The sequence below is a fragment of the Babylonia areolata genome, chromosome 1 (assembly GCF_041734735.1).
Source record: "Babylonia areolata isolate BAREFJ2019XMU chromosome 1, ASM4173473v1, whole genome shotgun sequence".
In the NCBI taxonomy this organism is placed as follows: Eukaryota; Metazoa; Mollusca; class Gastropoda; order Neogastropoda; family Buccinidae; genus Babylonia; species Babylonia areolata.
The window spans coordinates 102,459,168-102,478,687 of record NC_134876.1 but is presented as its reverse complement, the minus strand read 5'-3'; the positions used below and the strand labels follow the sequence as shown (position 1 = coordinate 102,478,687).

The window sequence follows — 19,520 nt, the reverse complement described above, 5'->3', positions numbered from 1 at the left end:
GATTTTACTTACTCCCTTTCTCTCTATTTTGTTTCCCCTTTTTCTAGAAATACAACACAGAAATCTGTAAAATCGTGTAAAACGTGTTTCGTCGACACTGTCTCCATTTTAATTGCCCCGGGCCAAGTCAATTGAATTAAGTTATTCATCTAGAGTTATAGAAATCAGGAAAGAGTTTGCACACCATACCAGGTTTAACACCGACACTAACGAATAAATCCCACACCAGTAAATGCCCCCTCCCTGGGCCAGGATTCAAGGTTTTTCAAAAAACTGGGCCCAACAAAAAGGCCCGCCCCTCAGCTTGAGGGGCTTCAATGATGGCCTCAGGGCCTCAAGGCTGGCTGGAACAGTGAGGAGAATGGAAAAAGACACAACACAGGGGACTTTCCCTTGGGGTTTTGGTTTTACAGTCCAAGCCCCCACCAAACCCCCCTTTACCTCACCAACTGCAAGAAGGAACAACCAAACAAAACCCAATTTTTTGCCACCTTCGGGGTTTAAAATAAGATCCAACATAAAAGACGGGACACCCACACAACATATATATTGGTTTTGAAAGAAGATAATGGAAAAAACCACCCTTGACCCGTTTTATTTAAATTTTTGATCTGAGAAGCTTAAAGACAACCGAGAATTGGGAAGAAGTGCTTCCCAATTCAGATCGGGGACCTTTTTTGGGACTCACCTTTGGATAACAAAAAGCCTAAAAACCCCTAAATAATCCTGAAACAGTTAAAAGGGGTCTGGGCCGAAAAAACAACCGCCTGGTTTTCTCTAAAACCTTTTCCATGTAAATTAAGAGAAATCCCGGGCAACAAAAACACTACCCTAAGAGCCGTAAGTATGTAAATTCCAATAAATTGTGGAAAAAGATGGAAGAAGCCAAGAACAATGGTTCCCCCACCCGTGTGAAATTTAACAAGAATGGGAAAGGAAACCCACCCAAATTTGCCTATGCAATGGAACTCCCAAATTTGCCGGGCATGAACCCCAATTTCCTGTCATTGAACACCTCGGGCCAACTATGAAAAGAAACTCCCCATTTTGAATACAAATGGACCACCCAACATTGCAAGAAATTTTAACATTTCCCAAACCAACCAGTGAAAAGTTTGAATTGCAGAACTTTTAACAATGTCAGGGAACCTACACCCGCCAATTTGAGGAAAATTTGGAAAATTTAGCCAGTCTCCGGGAAAAGGGAAACCCACCTGGAGCAAGGCCCAACCCATTCCGGAAGAGCCTGCTCAAAACAAGGAAGGGGAGCGGGTCCAATTGTACAGGCAATTCAGTACAACAGACTGGTGACAAAACAAGTGCCCGTCAGACATGGACTGGTCGTCAAACATTCCTCCAAAAGGGAAACAGCCAGTGCAAATTTACAGGAAAAAAGTTATTACCCACACGGGAAAATAGTTCGATCAAAACCAACTCCAGAGAGGCTAAAGGGAACACCGGGCAGGAACAAGCCGGATCAGGCCAGGAAAAGTGCACAGTAGAAACAATTTCACTACATGCCTGGACATTTCTGATGGAAAACAATGCCTCAAAGGGGACCTGTGACAATTTCTGATTCAAAAAGCCTTTGACAGGTGGGGCAATGGTCTGGCAGGACAAAAAGTTTTTGGCATGGGAGGTCCCCAAGTCTTTTCAGAACCGCTTGTACAAGAACCAGTGCAATTTTCCCTCAACAACCAATTGGAATTATACTTTAGACCAAAAAGTGGTTTCCTCAGGGGGGCTGCCTAGTACAACATTTCCTGGGAAAAAAATTCTGGGCGGGACCCTATGACATTCATCTAAACAATCCCCTTTGGGGAGGAAGGAAATTTCATCAACAACTTGAGATTGCAGTGCAAGTTCTGATCGGGAAAAAAGGCCCTACAAGGGGACCGTCCCAAGGCTGAAGGAAAAAAGTGCATAGGAATGGAAGTGGACAGGAAAAAAAAGTGTGGTAAACAGTCCCATGACAATTTCTGACGGACAACAATTAAAAGGGGAAATGCCTTTCAATTCTCGGACCAACCTCAAAGCGGTGGCTAACAACTGAAAAAAGTTGATGGGCGTGGCCATACCATGGCTAATCAGGAAAAAGGGACTTGAGGAGCAGAGGACCAGTTACAACGATCAAACGTGTCCCTGGGCAATCCATACTGTGTTGATGGAAAGGGGCTTAGCAGTGACCAAAAGTCCAGTTTGACGGAAAAATGCTTCAGAGATGCCTGGAATGTCTGAGGACAGAAAGCCAATGCCTTTGTGAGCCATACTATGCAAGTGGTCCACGGAAAACCATCTTAGCAGTGGTAAAAATGGGAAGCTGAAATGGTTTGGGCAGTGACCGGACAATTGCTGAAGACAGTTCTTACAGGGCCTAGGGGTTGATAGGCAAGGGAGGGAGCAGGCCATGCTGGTGACAAACAAGGAATGGGACCCAATTGGTAGGCAAGGGCTGATACGAAAAAAGGCCTAGGAGATTAAACCGGAAGGGCCCCCCCTCTGATAGGAAACGTCCCTCATGTTCCTCCTACTGCCATGTGCATGAAGGAAAAAGGAATGGAATGGGGCCATACCAATTTGCTATAAAAACAGTTTTATGTTAACACTCGTCCCAATTGTTGATAGGACAATGTGTTGATAGCCACCATTTTGGCCTAGTGACAATGTGTTCATCGGAAACATGCCTATGTGACAGTGACCATACCAATTTTTGCTAGGACAAGTTTTCCTCGTGACAATGTGTCTGATCAGGAACAACAAGTGACGCAGTGCTAGACAATGTTGTCAGAAAGCATGTGCGCCCTAGTGACAATGTGATGCTGATCAGGAACAAGTGTGATGTGAGCATTGGCCTAGTACAATGTGTCTTATCAGGAAACAAGTGTCACTCATGTGGAGCAAGTGACCTAGTGACAATGTGTCTGATCAGGAAACAAGTGTCCTCATGTGGAGGGCAGTGGCCTAGTGACCAATGTGTCTGATCCGGAAACCAAGTGTCCTGTGGCGCAGTGACCTATTGCCACTGTGTCTGATCAGAAACAAGTGTCCTCATGTGGAGCAGTGACCTAGTGACAATGTGTCTGATCAGGAAACAAGTGTCCTCATGTGGAGCAGTGACCTAGTGACAATGTGTCTGATCAGGAAACAAGTGTCCCATGTGGAGCAGTGACCTAGTGACAATGTGTCTGATCAGGAAACAAGTGTCGATGTGGAGCAGTGACCTAGTGACAATGTGTCTGATCAGGAAACAAGTGTATGTGGAGCAGTGGACCTAGTGACAATGTGTCTGATCAGGAAACAAGTGTCATGTGGAGCAGTGCCTAGTGACAATGTGTCTGATCAGGAAACAAGTGTCCCATGTGGAGCAGTGGACTAGTGACAATGTGTCTGATCAGAAACAAGTGTCCCTCATGTGGAGCAGTGACCTAGTGACAATGTGTCTGATCAGGAAACTAGTGTGAGTGGAGCAGTGGCCTAGTGGACAATTGTGTCTGATCAGGAAACAAGTGGTCCGTCATGTGAGCAGTGACCTAGTGGACATTGTGTCTGATCAGAACAAGTGTCTCATGTGGAGCATGTGACCTAGTGACAATGTGGTCTGATCAGGAACAAGTGTCCTCATGTGGAGCAGTGACCGTGTGACAATGTGTCTGATCAGGAAACAAGGGTTCATGTGGAGCAGTGGACCTAGTGACAATGTGGTCTGATCAGGAAACAGTGTCATTGGAGCATTGACCTAGTGATCGAATGTTGGTCTGATCAGGAAACAAGTGTCCTCATGTGGAGGCAGTGACAGCCTAGTGTCAATGTGTCTGATCAGGAAACAAGTGTCCTCATGTGGAGCAGTGACCTAGTGACAATGTGTCTGATCAGGAAACAAGTGTCCTCATGTGGAGCAGTGGCCTAGTGACAATGTGGCTGATCAGGAAACAAGTGTCCTCATGTGGAGCAGTGACCTAGTGACAATGTGTCTGATCAGGAAACAAGTGTCCTCATGTGGAGCAGTGACCTAGTGACAATGTGTCTGATCAGGAAACAAGTGTCCTCATGTGGAGCAGTGACCTAGTGACAATGTGTCTGATCAGGAAACAAGTGTCACGTGGAGCAGTGACCTAGTGACAATGTGTCTGATCAGGAAACAAGTGTCCTCATGTGGAGCAGTGACCTAGTGACAATGTGTCTGATCAGGAAACAAGTGTCACGTGGAGCAGTGACCTAGTGACAATGTGTCTGATCAGGAAACAAGTGTCTTGTGGGGCAGTGACCTAGTGACAATGTGTCTGATCAGGAAACAAGTGTCATGTGGAGCAGTGACCTAGTGACAATGTGTCTGATCAGGAAACAAGTGTCATGTGGAGCAGTGACCTAGTGACAATGTGTCTGATCAGGAAACAAGTGTCACGTGGAGCAGTGACCTAGTGACAATGTGTCTGATCAGTCTCTGATGATGTCTGTCGTGACCTTCGTTTTTGCTTGAAGCCTTCTGAGGTTAAACAGCTTGCCATCTGTTCGGTACTTTAGGCCGATTCCAACATCGCCATCTCTGAAGGCATCAGTAAGCATTGCAGAGAACATGAGGCTGAACAGTGTTGGAGCCAGGACGCAGCCTTGCTTGACACCATTTGTGACAGGAAAAGGAGCAGATGTTTTGCCATTGTCCTGGACTCGAGCCTGCATGCCTTCATGGAATTGGCTGACCAAGGAAATAAATTTCCGAGGGCATCCGTACTTGGCCATGATCTTCCACAGTCCCTCTCTACTCACGGTGTCGAAGGCCTTAGTGAGGTCGACATAGGTGGAGAACAGATCAGCATTTTGCTCCTGACATTTCTCTTGCAGCTGCCTTGCAGCAAACACCATGTTGGTGGTTCCGCGCTCTTTCCAGAATCCACATTGGCTCTCAGGCAAATGACCTTGGTCAAGGTGTGCTGTGAGGCGGTTTAGTAGGATCCGGGCAAGTATCTTGCCTGCTATGGAGAGCAAGGAAATGCCCCGATGGTTATCACAGGCTTGCCGGTTCCCCTTTCGCTTGTACAAGTGAATGATACATGCATCTTTGAAATCCTGGGGGATCGTCTCTTCTTTCCACATGAGTGAGTACAGCTGATGGAGCTTCTCAGTCAACACAGTGCCTCCATCCTTGTAGACCTCTGCTGGTATGGAGTCTGAGCCAGGTGCTTTGCCACTGGATAGCAGACGGATTGCTTTCTGGGGCTCAAGAAGTGTTGGCGGATCGTCCAGTGCTTCGTTGATGGAGACTTGTGGGAGACGGTCTATGGCTTCATCATTTATGAAGGAAGGGCGATTTAAGACACTGCTGAAGTGCTCAGCCCAGCGTTCGAGAATTTTCTCCTTCTCGGTGATCAAGGTATTCCCATCTGCACTTAGGAGGGGGGATGATCCTGAGGATGTGGGGCCATAGACTTCTTTTAAGGCATCATAGAACCTCTTCATATCGTGCCTGTCAGCATATCCCTGGATCTCATCTGCTTTGTCACTCAGGCACTTATCCTGCATCTGGCGTAACTTTTGCTGAACAGTCCTGCGGATGGCATTGTATGCATCCTTTTTTGATGTGGACTTTGGGTTGATCAGGTAGGCTTGATGCAGACGGCGTTTCTCATACAGAAGCTGCTCGATTTCATCACAGTTTTCATCAAACCAGTCTTTGTGCTTTCTGGTCATGGGTCCCACGGTCTCTGAAGCTGTACTATAGATCAGCTCACGCAGGGTCCTCTGGTTGTCCAGAGAGGCAGATTCCAGACAATTTTCCAACAGCTCAACAAAGGTCTGTTTGATGGTGATGTTTTTCAGCTTAGCGATGTTGAGCCGTTTTAGAGCCTTCTGGCCTTGGGGGCATCTCTTGGGCTGGATTCGAGTATTCAGCTTCGAGACTACAAGGCGATGGTCTGTCCAACACTCGGCACCGCACATGGTCTTTGTTACACGTACATCTTGCCTATCCCTTTTCCTGACGATGATGTAATTGATGAGATGCCAATGCTTTGAGCGAGGGTGCATCCATGACGTCCTGTTACGGGTAGGGAGGCAGAAAACTGTGTTGGTTATCAGCAGTTCATGCTCTGCACAGGTCTGAAGCAAAAGCAATCCATTTGGGTTGCAGTGGCCCATGCCGTGCTTTCCAATCACTCCATCCCAGGAGATGTAGTCAGAGCCAACTCTAGCATTGAAGTCCCCAAGAATGATGAGCTTGTCTGCTTTCGGGATAGCAGCAATGACAGAGTGAAAGTCCTCGCAGAACTTCGCTTTCACTTCATTCAGATTGGTCATAGTTGGGGCGTAGGCACTGACAATGGTGAGGTGCTTCTGGCCAGATGCCAGTGGGAGTTTCATGGTCATAAGCCTATCGTTGACTCTCTTTGGGATTCCAGCTAGCTTGCTGACAAGTGCTGTTTTTACTGCAAAAACAACGTCAGCCTCACGTCGCTCTTCGCTTCCTCGTCCACTCCAGAAGAAGGTGTAACCAGATCCCCGTTCATTGAGCTCGCCTTCGCCTGCAAGCCGAGTCTCACTCAAGGCTGCGATGTCAATGTTGTATCTGGCGAGTTCGGATGCAACTGGTACCGTTCTCCTTTGGGGTCTGTCCGTGTCATCTCTGTCCAGGACAGTCCTTATGTTCCAAGCACCAAAGGTGAGAGGAACGATCCTTGTTTTTTTCTTTTCTTTCTCTTTGCTTCGACCGCTGATGTAGGGTCCCAGCCAGCCGCGGTATGCTGGCCAGGGTGATATGGAGCAGGCAATTTTTAGGGCACTTTTTCTAGCCCCTTCCTCATGCCAGGGAGGTGAGCAGTGCATTCCTAAAGAGGGCTGCTCAGACGGCTGCCGAACTCCATCGCTGCTCCTGTCGATGAAGAACGACCCTATGGCCTGAGCCGCCTGCATGCAGGTCTGCGGCTGCAACTGCCAGTGTACCCACACATGTCGTTTCGTCGCTCGCCTGTCACCACAGGACTTGGGGGTGATGAAATGATGAAGGATGAAAGGTCATTAAGGATGACTGATGACTTGCGCAATGAGTTTGTTTAAAGTGAAGAGGAGTTGTGCAACGTCGACCTCACTCTCTCGTCCGGGTTCACCAATTTCCAGTGGCAAGACTAAGTCGAGACGACTGGAGGATGAGCACGGATGCAGTGGATTACCAAGATATCCTTTCGGTGTCTCATCTTGCTCTCTCCACTCCACAGTGCATTGCTGTAACCGCCTTCCTCTCCGTTGAACCGATAGGTTTCTTCCGCAGATTCTGCCGGATCCAGACTTCGCATGCATGGGAAGACACACCCCGGGGGCCAACTGCGTGTGGCATGCACACAGCACGGTGGAGCTAGATGGCCGTCGGTGGCTCTCCTGAGCCGACGTCCATTTTCTCTCTCTCTCTCTCTATATATATATATATATGTGACCAAGCGCGCTATGCTTGCTCCAACACTATTCATGCACAAGCCACAGCAGACGATGTTTTCCCTCCTAACCCTTGCACAGAATGTGTGACGTCACTCTGCTTACATCATTTTGTCCTCGCCAGACACCTGCTCACAGCTCGCCCAATGTCGCATCGCGGTACGTCATTGGCTGAGAAGAAACTTGTGTTTCTGTTCCACCCTAATTAATTAATAACTCTTTTGTCAGATCAGTAAACTGCAAGTATTATATACTGGCAGAATCGTCGCAATTCCATCTTTAAGTCTGTTCCATTTATGTTTGCCTACGTTGAACTTATTTAACGCAGTTTGTAATTTTCAGCGACGAGCTCGTTAAAACTGACCCTGTTCAGGTGACTTAAATTAAGATTATAAAGTCATCTTAAATAACCAACACTTCATTTTATACTCATTATAAAGTAGGTGTTGAGCTCTTTCTTTTGCAACTTATCCGATGCAAATCGGTTCAGGAATCATTTAGAAATCTGTCATTGAACACCTTGTAACAAGCACAGTTCTCATCAGATTTCTTCAGATTGGTGACGATCTGCTCGCAAGCACACGTGACGCACTTTGCGGTCCGCTAAACTTGCATAAATTGGCACAGTGAGGGATGAGTGGTCATTTCATACCTGGTCAGTCATCTGACCTGAGCCTGCTCTCTCTCTTGCTGTGTCGCGGGCAGTGTGTCGTGTGTGTCCCCACAACAGCTGACACCTCGCTACGTATCGCTGTAAGTACTAGTGTGTAGAATGTGTTAATTTGTAAATTGTATTATTTGACACTGTACTTGGGTTCATATGAGTATGTTCAGTTATTGCTTTGTTCAGTTAATTCTTTGTTCAGTTATTGCTTTGACATGTTACTCACAGCTTGGCGATGATTGATCTAAATAATTGCCATGTCGTCATCTGCATGGAGCAGTGTTCCATTTGATTCTAACGTCACAGTCAGTGACGTCTCTGGACACTAATAGTTTGTTCCAGAATATTCTAGTGGGTGCATATGATGTGTTCTTTCTCATTTGCTATCCGGCTGATGGTTACAGTGTTTCATTGATTCTCAGTACTCTAAGATGTGTGTAGTATTCTGCTGTTGTGATTACAAGATAGTGTTGGATTAATACCAGTTATTGGTTAAAGCCACCTGGTATGTATCAGTCTGTTAACTGTAATTTAGTTGTCATGCTGTCTCCTATATGGCTTACTTCAGTATAGTGCTACATGATAAACTGATTCATTTGAGTCACTTTGACACAGTATAAGCTTTACTTAATATATACTGTCAGTGTACTTTCACCAAGTCAGCATCGCTTCAATCACTTTAACAGTGCTATCTAAATGTATTAAAAATGTCATTTGATGTCAGCGTTTGGTCTTCACACATATGCATTATGTTGTTGCGTATCCCAAACCCGAGTGATAGTCTTTCCATGTAATATGTATACATGTGCTTTACTATTCACTTGTGTCGACATGTTGTGCTTATGACATTTGTTTGTGTCATTCCAGGCACTGTCTTCTTCTCATTATCTCTTCTCTTAGTTCTTGTCTACTTCTCTTAGGTCTTCTCTTTTATGTAAATAAAACAATAGAAAACCCATTTGTGACTGGCCTCTGTATGTCCCTGGCCTGTGCGTGGGATCTTGTCTATCCTTTCATTCAATCAATCAATTAGTTAAGTCTTTTGTGCCGTACCCCTTGAGTAACCACTCGGTACACGGCCACAAAAGTGGCGTCGCCGACAGGATAAAGATCCATTATAAAATAGTCCAGTTATTCCCTTTAAGGTTTCAATTCTTTTAACCAAATTCAATCCATCCCAAAACCACAGCCCTTTACCACCAAGTGTACCTTGTTACAACTTGGCGCTGTGAGCATAGGATGTGCTGATTCTTTAAATATCTCTAATAATAAATCACAGCTCCTAGCCAAGCTAATCTCTATCACATAATAGTATGATAATATATCATATATCTATATATATATCCCTGCCTGACCCCACTAAGGATGATGTCTCCACTCTCCCTGCAGGCGGATTCCCGTGACTCCACGTACACTGCTGCTTCCTGCATCAGCTGGGGCTCCAGCTCGTGCCAGTCTGGTCGGCACGATCCAACAGCTGCTCACACACACGCACACAGACACATGCACGAACACACACACACACACACACACGCACGCGCACATAATGCACAAATGCATATAGGTGTAAACACACGCACTGACATAATTTTTCATACACGTGCACACACAGCACGCACGTACACACACACGTTCAGTTATGTACACGCACGTGCAGATACATGTATACACATACGCACGTGGGCACACACATACATATACAGACAGACACACACACACACACAGAGTTATACTACACACACACATACACTCACATACATACATACACATACGCACGCACACACATACACCACCCTCACACACACACACACACACACATGCCATCATCGGCAAACGTCAATGGCATAGCGTAGTATACTGATTAAACACTAGAAACTAACAACCAGTCTTGACTGTTCTGACGCCTTCTTATGGACAACTGTTTCGAATTTCGGTAACGGCACGTGGTGGGTAAAGGGTGGAGATTTTTTTTCCAATCTCCCAGGGCAATATATGTGCAGACCTGCTTAATTGTGTCTGAACCCCCTTCGTGTGTATATGCAAGCAGAAGATCAAATCCGCACGTTAAAGTTTCTGCAATCCATGTCAGCGTTCGGTAGGTAATGGGAACAAGAACATACACAGCATGCACACCCGCGAAAACGAAGTACGGCTGCCTACACGGCGGAGTAAAAACGGTCATACACGTAAAAGCCAATCATGTACATACGAATGAACGTGGGAGTTGCAGCCCACGAACGAAGAAGGAGAAGAATCGATACCTGAAAGTGAAACCCTTCTTACCGTTGATGTGAGCGCCCGGTTTAACCCAGTCTGCCATCAGCACTGGGGTGGTGGAGTTGGTGACGGTGACGATGACGTCGGCCCCCCGCACAGCTTCCTTGACGTCATCGACGGCTGTGACGTGAGCACCCAGCTCCGATGCCAGGGCCTGCGCTTTGGCTGGCCGGTGGTTCCAGATGGTCACCTGGAAAATTCAATGATTGACTGATTGATTGATTGATCAATCAATACTACTGCTATTACAACAACAACAACAACAACAACTACTACTACTAATGATAATCATTTTCATGATCATCATCATCATCATCATTATCATCATCATAGTGATATACATGCAATAATAATGTAAAAACAATAATGACAATAATGGTACAACTGTTAATAATAATGATAATAATGATACAATAACAATAACTATTGATAAAAATGATACAATAACAACAACAACAACAACAACAACAATCAACAACTACTACTACTAATGATAATCATTTTCATCATCATCATCATCATCATCATCATCACAGTGATATACATGCAATAATCATAGAGGGTAGACATTAAATATAATACTATGATAATGTGAAAACAATAATGATGATAATGGTACAAATGTTAATAATAATCATAATAATGATACAATAACAACTACAAAAACAATAACAATAATGCTAATCATAATAATGACAATAATGTATGATAGTCATGTCCGACAATGACCAGGAGAACAACAGAGGCGCTAACTGATGTCCCGACAATGACCAGAACAACAGAGGCGCTAACTGATGTCCCGACAATGACCAGAACAACAGAGGCGCTAACTGATGTCCCGACAATGACCAGAACAACAGAGGCGCTAACTGATGTCCCGACAATGACCAGGAGAACAACAGAGGCGGTAACTGATGTCCCGACAATGACCAGGAGAACAACAGAGGCGGTAACTGATGTCCCGACAATGACCAGAACAATAGAGGCGCTAACTGATGTCCCGACAATGACCAGAACAACAGAGGCGGTGACTGATGTCCCGACAATGACCAGAACAACAGAGGCGCTAACTCATGTCCCGACAATGACCAGAACAATAGAGGCGCTAACTGATGTCCCGACAATGACCAGAACAACAGAGGCGCTAACTCATGTCCCGACAATGACCAGAACAACAGAGGCGCTAACTGATGTCCCGACAATGACCACAACAACAGAGGCGCTAACTGATGTCCCGACAATGACCAGAACAACAGAGGCGCTAACTGATGTCCCGACAATGACCAGAACAACAGAGGCGCTAACTGATGTCCCGACAATGACCAGAACAACAGAGGCGCTAACTGATGTCCCAACAATGACCAGGAGAACAACAGAGGCGCTAACTGATGTCCCAACAATGACCAGAACAATAGAGGCGCTAACTGATGTCCCGACAATGACCAGAACAACAGAGGCGCTAACTGATGTCCCGACAATGACCAGAACAACAGAGGCGCTAACTGATGTCCCGACAATGACCAGAACAACAGAGGCGCTAACTGATGTCCCGACAATGACCAGAACAACAGAGGCGCTAACTGATGTCCCAACTATCTGGGCTACAATTTGATTACGGTGGAGTGTGTCTGTTTCAAGTTACATCCCCACTCTCATGGCCAAGAGGGTTTTAGGACAGTCAGTGTTGTGATGGTTCCCAAAGGCCAACTAACCCCCCAAGGCGGCAGCACAAAGAGCCAGTGCAATCTTGCCTCCTCGGCAACTACCACTACTACTAATAATAATGATAATCATCATTATCGTCACAGTGATACACACGCAATAATCACAAAGGATAGGCATGAAATAATCATAATACTATAATAATGATAACAATAATGGCTATAATGGTACTACTGTTAATAATGATGATAATGATAAAATAAAAATAATAACAATAATGATAATGATAATAATCGCGGACAAATTACACATGTTGCCCGACATGCTTTGTGTCACAAACTGGCCGACACCCAGGCTTTCACACACACACACACACACACACACACACACACACACACACACACACACACACACACACTACACACACACACACACACACTACCACACACACACACACACACACACACACACACACACACACACACACACACACACACACACACACACACACACACACACACACACACACACACACACTACCACACACACACACACACCACACACACACACACACACACACACACACACACACACACACACACACACACACACACACACACACACACACACACACACACACACACACTGCCACACTACCACACACACACACACACACACACACTACCACACTACCACACACGCACACACACACACTACCACACACACACACACACACACACACACACTACCACACACACACACACACACACACACACACACACACTACCACACTACCACACACGCACACACACACACTACCACACACACACACACACACACACACACACACTACCACACACACACACACACACACACACAGGTTCGTCAGCCAGTCTCTGGCACTGAGTCAGTCTCAGGTCAGCAGCGGCAGTGCACAGCGAGGGAACTGTGGACGATATGGACAGAGTGACTGTGTGAACATCAGTTTTACCTTCTGGAAGCAGAAGAGGTGAGACAGGGCGTGGAAGTGGGAACGGGCCTGTACTCCCGCCCCCACAATGGCCAGGTGCTTGGGGGTGTCTGCCGTCAGGTGCTGTCATCATAATGATAATGATAATAACAATAATAATAATACTAATGATGAAAATGATAACAATCATTTTCATAATCATAATGATAATCATGATAATAGTGATAGTAATAGTTAAACAGTATCAACATCATCATCAACAACAACGGTGACGACGATAATAATGATAATAATAATAATGATAATAATAATAATCTTAAAAAAACCCAAAAGCATTCCCGTTCCCCGATCTAAGCCATTTTTTGTCGTCAGTAGGGAGCTAAGTAGGTGGTGTCCTAAGTACGTTAAATCAGAACAGGCACTACAGAACACCACCGAAGTGACTCCGCAGCAGTGCACGGTCTCCTCTTGTCTTTTCCGCGGCCGCCTCCTGGCGACGGACCTAACATCGATCTGGTTCCCTGCGGACAGTGGTCGACACTGCCGGCGACTGTGACAGACGAACAAACCAGGTGTATGGGGGGGACTCGGCCGAATGCCAATGAACTGAAACGGTGCAGATGACGGGGCAGCAAACAAAACAAAAAACACACAAAAGAACAACTACGACGACGACGGCGGCGGCGACTTCTAATAATAGATTTGGCGCTAAATCTTGTGCAAAGACCAGTCAAAGCGCTATAGCTTGCTCACCAATCATTCACACTCTACAATATATATATATATATATATATATATAAAGTAAAAAAGGAAGATAGACATGAAAAAAAGGAACTTGTACAGGCCTTCAGAAATCACAGAGAACCCCCCGAACGGTAGTCCAAGGAGGGGTAGAGGGGGGCCATGTGTTGGAAAGAGGTATGTTTTAAGGCCAGACTTGAACTGAAGAGCTGCGTGCATAGATATTGTGATGAAGAGAGAGACAGGTTATCACTCATTTCAACTGCGGGCCTTAGGTCAGTCCAAAAGCGACCAGCTGTGGATCCGAGTGTTTTAAATCCGAAAACAGAATTGGTTTGACGCTGATCGTAGACAGCGAGATGGAGTGTGGAGGTAGAGACTGTCACAGACATCAATCCGAAAACAGAATTGGTTTGACGCTGATCGTAGACAGCGAGATGTGGTGTGGAGGTAGAGACTGTCACAGACATCAATCCGAAAACAGAATTGGTTTGACGCTGATCGTAGACAGCGAGATGTGGTGTGGAGGTAGAGACTGTCACAGACATAGGATGGGTCAGATTTTCTGATCTAATTATAACTTACAGTCAGTGCTGACCTTGTACAGTGATGCCTGTTGTTTGTTTTTTCGTTGAATCAATTGAGAAAACAAAAAGGTCTGATTAAGCTAGATGTGCGCCCGCGCGCGCACACACACACACACATACGCGGCCACAAAAATACACACTGAGACATGCACACACACACATTCACACACATGTATGCACGCACACATACAGACATACACACACGCACGCACGCACGCGCCGCGCACACACACACACCCCGTGGCCCACAAACACACATTATCGCGCGCACGCTCAATTCTTACTTTTGTTGCAATTGCAGAGACAGCTGCTGTTCGTTTTGCTGTTATGGAATCTCCGTCAAGAATCTGCACAAAAGAACATCGCATTTAGTGTCAGAGTGTGAATGTGTGTGTGTGTGTGTGTGTGTGTGTGTGTGTGTGTGTGTGTGTGTGTGTGTGCGTGTGTGTGTGTGTGTGAATGTGTGTGTATGTGTGTCTGAGTGCACGCGTGGATGTGCATGCACGCGCCCGTGCGTGTGTGTATGTGTGCGCGCTTCTGTATGTATGTGTGTATGTATGTATGTATGTATGTATGTATGTGTGTGTGTGTGTGTGTGTGTGTGTGTGTGTGTGTGTGTGTGTGTGTGTGTGTGTGTGTGTGTGTGTGTGTGTGTGTGCTCACGTGCATTTGTGTGGGTGTGTAGACATGTGTGTTGGGTCGGGTGTAAGGTGTGTGTGTGTGTGTGTGTGTGTGTGTCACGGTGTGTGTGTGTGTGTTTATCCCCCGGCCCGTCCCCCCCCCTCCCCCCCCCCCCCCCCCCGCACACTTACACCTGTTTTCTGCGATGTCTGTGATGCTGGTCTACACATATTTAGCGATGGATGTGGTGACAGATGATGGAGATAGTGATCATGACGATGACGAAGACAACGACAGCTGCTGTGGACGGCGCTATTTCGGTGGTAACAACAGCAATATTTACGACCACAACCACATAATTAAACGGTTTCACACGCCGGTGTGTGTGTACGTACGTACATGTGCAAAATCCGCAGTGCGGTGTACAAATGAAAATACACATGGTGTGGTGGGGGAGGGAGTGCGGAAGATTGCCAATATGGAGTGGTGTGTGTCAGTGAAGAAAGCCATATTTTACTTGACCAATTTTTTTCGAAAATGACCCTTTGAATTTGTTGTGAACGAGTCGACGGATTGACCAATGGTGTGCTGAACCACTGGAACCTACACTCTCTCCTCAACATTACTCATAACAGTAATCCTTATTACATTCTACCTAAAAGATGACAGTGTGATGGTAGGCCCGGCCGGGCCCTATGTCTAATAGTTAACTGTCCACATCGACGATGACAACCGTGACGACAACGACAACAATGATGACGACAACAACAACCACAATAATGATAACAGATGATGATGATGATGATAATCGCATAACGGTAGTAATGATGATGGAGTCTCCCATCGGTCCGACGGATGGGTAAGCAGTAATGATAATGATGATGATAACAACAACAACAACAATGATAATAATGATAGATGATGATAACAATAATGACAATCGCAAAACGATAGCAATGATAATGATACTGATAACAACAACTGCAACAACAACAGCAATGATAATGATGATGATGATGGTGATGTAATGATGATACTGCTACTACTACTACAGCTGCTGCTGCCGCTAGTAATAATGATAACGATAATGGTAATGATAATAATAACAATAATGATAACAACAACAACAACAACGATGACGACTGACGACGAGACAACACAGAACTGACAGCCTCAGGGACGCCGGTGGTGCAGTTGAAGAGGGCGACAATGGCGTGGTGGGTGGGGCGGGGAGGGGCGTTGTGGGGGAAGAAGGACACCAGTTTGGTGCTCAGCACCTCGTCACTCTCGCTGCAAGCAGGCATCGTGGCGAACATTCTGCAATGGGTGGGGGGGACACAATGTCAAAAACTTCCTAGGAGAGAGAGAGACAGACAGACAGACAGAGACAGAGAGAAACAGAGAGACAGAGAGAGACTGAGAACACTGAACACTGAAATATATAATGTCACTAACTGAAAAGCTCTGGTGACATAGTAGATACTAATCAGAACAAAATGGTGAAAAATAGATAAAAATGGACCAGGGAAAAAACCACAATTGAAACAACATAAACTGATAAGAGATTTGCGACACTTTGGCACTTTGTCATTAGCTTAAAGCACATGTGACCAGGGAAAAACAACACACAATTGAAACAACATAAACTAATAAGAGATTTGAGACACTTTGGCACTTTGTCATTAGCTTAAAGCACATGTGACCAGGGAAAAACAACAACACACAATTGAAACAACATAAACTGATAAGAGATTTGCGACACTTTGGCACTTTGTCATTAGCTTAAAGCACATGTGACCAGGGGAAAAAAACAACACACAATTGAAACAACATAAACTGATAAGAGATTTGAGACACTTTGGCACTTTGTCATTAGCTTAAAGCACATGTGACAGGGGGTAATGTGCCTTTTTTCAGTTTTTTTTTTTTAAAGTCGTTCGTCTCCAAGGTTTGAGAGAGAGAGAGAGAGAGAGAGAGAGAGAGAGAGAGAGAGAGAGAGAGAGAGAGAGAGAGTTCAGTGAAATTACTCCGTCACGTCGACTGAGGAGGTGCAGCGTTCGGACAAATCCATATACGCTATACCACATCTGCTAGGCAGATTCCTGACCCGCAGCATAACCCAACGCCACTTGTCAGGCCTTCAGTGTATGCCGCTTGTCAGGCCTTCAGTGTATGCCGCTTGTCAGTGTATGCCACTTGTCAGTGTATGCCGCTTGTCAGGCCTTCAGTGTATGCCACTTGTCAGTGTATGCCGCTTGTCAGGCCTTCAGTGTATGCCACTTGTCAGTGTATGCCGCTTGTCAGGCCTTCAGTGTATGCCACTTGTCAGGCCTTCAGTGTATGCCGCTTGTCAGTGTATGCCACTTGTCAGGCCTTCAGTGTATGCCACTTGTCAGGCCTTCAGTGTATGCCGCTTGTCAGTGTATGCCACTTGTCAGGCCTTCAGTGTATGCCGCTTGTCAGGCCTTCAGTGTATGCCGCTTGTCAGGCCTTCAGTGTATGCCACTTGTCAGGCCTTCAGTGTATGCCACCTGTCAGGCCTTCAGTGTATGCCACCTGTCAGGCCTTCAGTGTATGCCACTTGTCAGGCCTTCAGTGTATGCCGCTTGTCAGGCCTTCAGTGTATGCCGCTTGTCAGTGTATGCCGCTTGTCAGGCCTTCAGTGTATGCCGCTTGTCAGGCCTTCAGTGTATGCCACTTGTCAGTGTATGCCGCTTGTCAGGCCTTCAGTGTATGCCACTTGTCAGGCCTTCAGTGTATGCCGCTTGTCAGGCCTTCAGTGTATGCCACTTGTCAGTGTATGCCGCTTGTCAGGCCTTCAGTGTATGCCACTTGTCAGGCCTTCAGTGTATGCCGCTTGTCAGGCCTTCAGTGTATGCCGCTTGTCAGGCCTTCAGTGTATGCCGCTTGTCAGTGTATGCCGCTTGTCAGGCCTTCAGTGTATGCCGCTTGTCAGTGTATGCCGCTTGTCAGGCCTTCAGTGTATGCCACTTGTCAGTGTATGCCGCTTGTCAGGCCTTCAGTGTATGCCGCTTGTTAGTGTATGCCGCTTGTCAGGCCTTCAGTGTATGCCGCTTGTCAGGCCTTCAGTGTATGCCACTTGTCAGGCCTTCAGTGTATGCCGCTTGTCAGTGTATGCCGCTTGTCAGGCCTTCAGTGTATGCCGCTTGTTAGTGTATGCCGCTTGTCAGGCCTTCAGTGTATGCCACTTGTCAGGCCTTCAGTGTATGCCGCTTGTCAGGCCTTCAGTGTATGCCACTTGTCAGTGTATGCCGCTTGTCAGGCCTTCAGTGTATGCCACTTGTCAGTGTATGCCGCTTGTCAGGCCTTCAGTGTATGCCACTTGTCAGTGTATGCCGCTTGTCAGGCCTTCAGTGTATGCCACTTGTCAGTGTATGCCGCTTGTCAGGCCTTCAGTGTATGCCGCTTGTCAGTGTATGCCACTTGTCAGGCCTTCAGTGTATGCCACTTGTCAGTGTATGCCGCTTGTCAGGCCTTCAGTGTATGCCACTTGTCAGTGTATGCCGCTTGTCAGGCCTTCAGTGTATGCCGCTTGTCAGTGTATGCCGCTTGTCAGTGTATGCCGCTTGTCAGGCCTTCAGTGTATGCCACTTGTCAGTGTATGCCGCTTGTCAGGCCTTCAGTGTATGCCGCTTGTCAGGCCTTCAGTGTATGCCGCTTGTCAGGCCTTCAGTGTATGCCGCTTGTCAGGCCTTCAGTGTATGCCGCTTGTCAGGCCTTCAGTGTATGCCACTTGTCAGTGTATGCCGCTTGTCAGGCCTTCAGTGTATGCCACTTGTCAGGCCTTCAGTGTATGCCGCTTGTCAGTGTATGCCGCTTGTCAGGCCTTCAGTGTATGCCGCTTGTCAGTGTATGCCGCTTGTCAGTGTATGCCGCTTGTCAGGCCTTCAGTGTATGCCACTTGTCAGGCCTTCAGTGTATGCCGCTTGTCAGTGTATGCCGCTTGTCAGTGTATGCCACTTGTCAGGCCTTCAGTGTATGCCACTTGTCAGGCCTTCAGTGTATGCCGCTTGTCAGGCCTTCAGTGTATGCCACTTGTCAGTGTATGCCGCTTGTCAGGCCTTCAGTGTATGCCGCTTGTCAGGCCTTCAGTGTATGCCACTTGTCAGTGTATGCCGCTTGTCAGGCCTTCAGTGTATGCCACTTGTCAGGCCTTCAGTGTATGCCGCTTGTCAGTGTATGCCGCTTGTCAGGCCTTCAGTGTATGCCGCTTGTCAGTGTATGCCACTTGTCAGGCCTTCAGTGTATGCCACTTGTCAGGCCTTCAGTGTATGCCGCTTGTCAGTGTATGCCGCTTGTCAGGCCTTCAGTGTATGCCGCTTGTTAGTGTATGCCGCTTGTCAGGCCTTCAGTGTATGCCACTTGTCAGGCCTTCAGTGTATGCCACTTGTCAGGCCTTCAGTGTATGCCGCTTGTCAGTGTATGCCACTTGTCAGGCCTTCAGTGTATGCCGCTTGTCAGGCCTTCAGTGTATGCCACTTGTCAGGCCTTCAGTGTATGCCACTTGTCAGTGTATGCCGCTTGTCAGGCCTTCAGTGTATGCCACTTGTCAGGCCTT

General features: G+C 46.6%; 1 protein-coding gene across 1 annotated transcript in view; it reads right to left on the bottom strand.

Annotated features, from left to right (window-relative positions):
* Positions 1 to 9,384: 9,384 nt before the first annotated feature.
* The window catches only part of LOC143293887 (ketimine reductase mu-crystallin-like), a 14,330-nt gene continuing 4,194 nt past the window's right edge, over positions 9,385 to 19,520 (bottom strand). Inside the window, exons 2-6 of the mRNA XM_076605265.1 lie at positions 16,111 to 16,258; positions 14,605 to 14,667; positions 13,014 to 13,115; positions 10,367 to 10,550; positions 9,385 to 9,560 (exon numbers count right to left, since the gene is read on the bottom strand). Coding sequence (XP_076461380.1) covers positions 9,385 to 9,560; positions 10,367 to 10,550; positions 13,014 to 13,115; positions 14,605 to 14,667; positions 16,111 to 16,258 — 673 coding nt within the window. The remainder of the gene's footprint in view (positions 9,561 to 10,366; positions 10,551 to 13,013; positions 13,116 to 14,604; positions 14,668 to 16,110; positions 16,259 to 19,520) is intronic.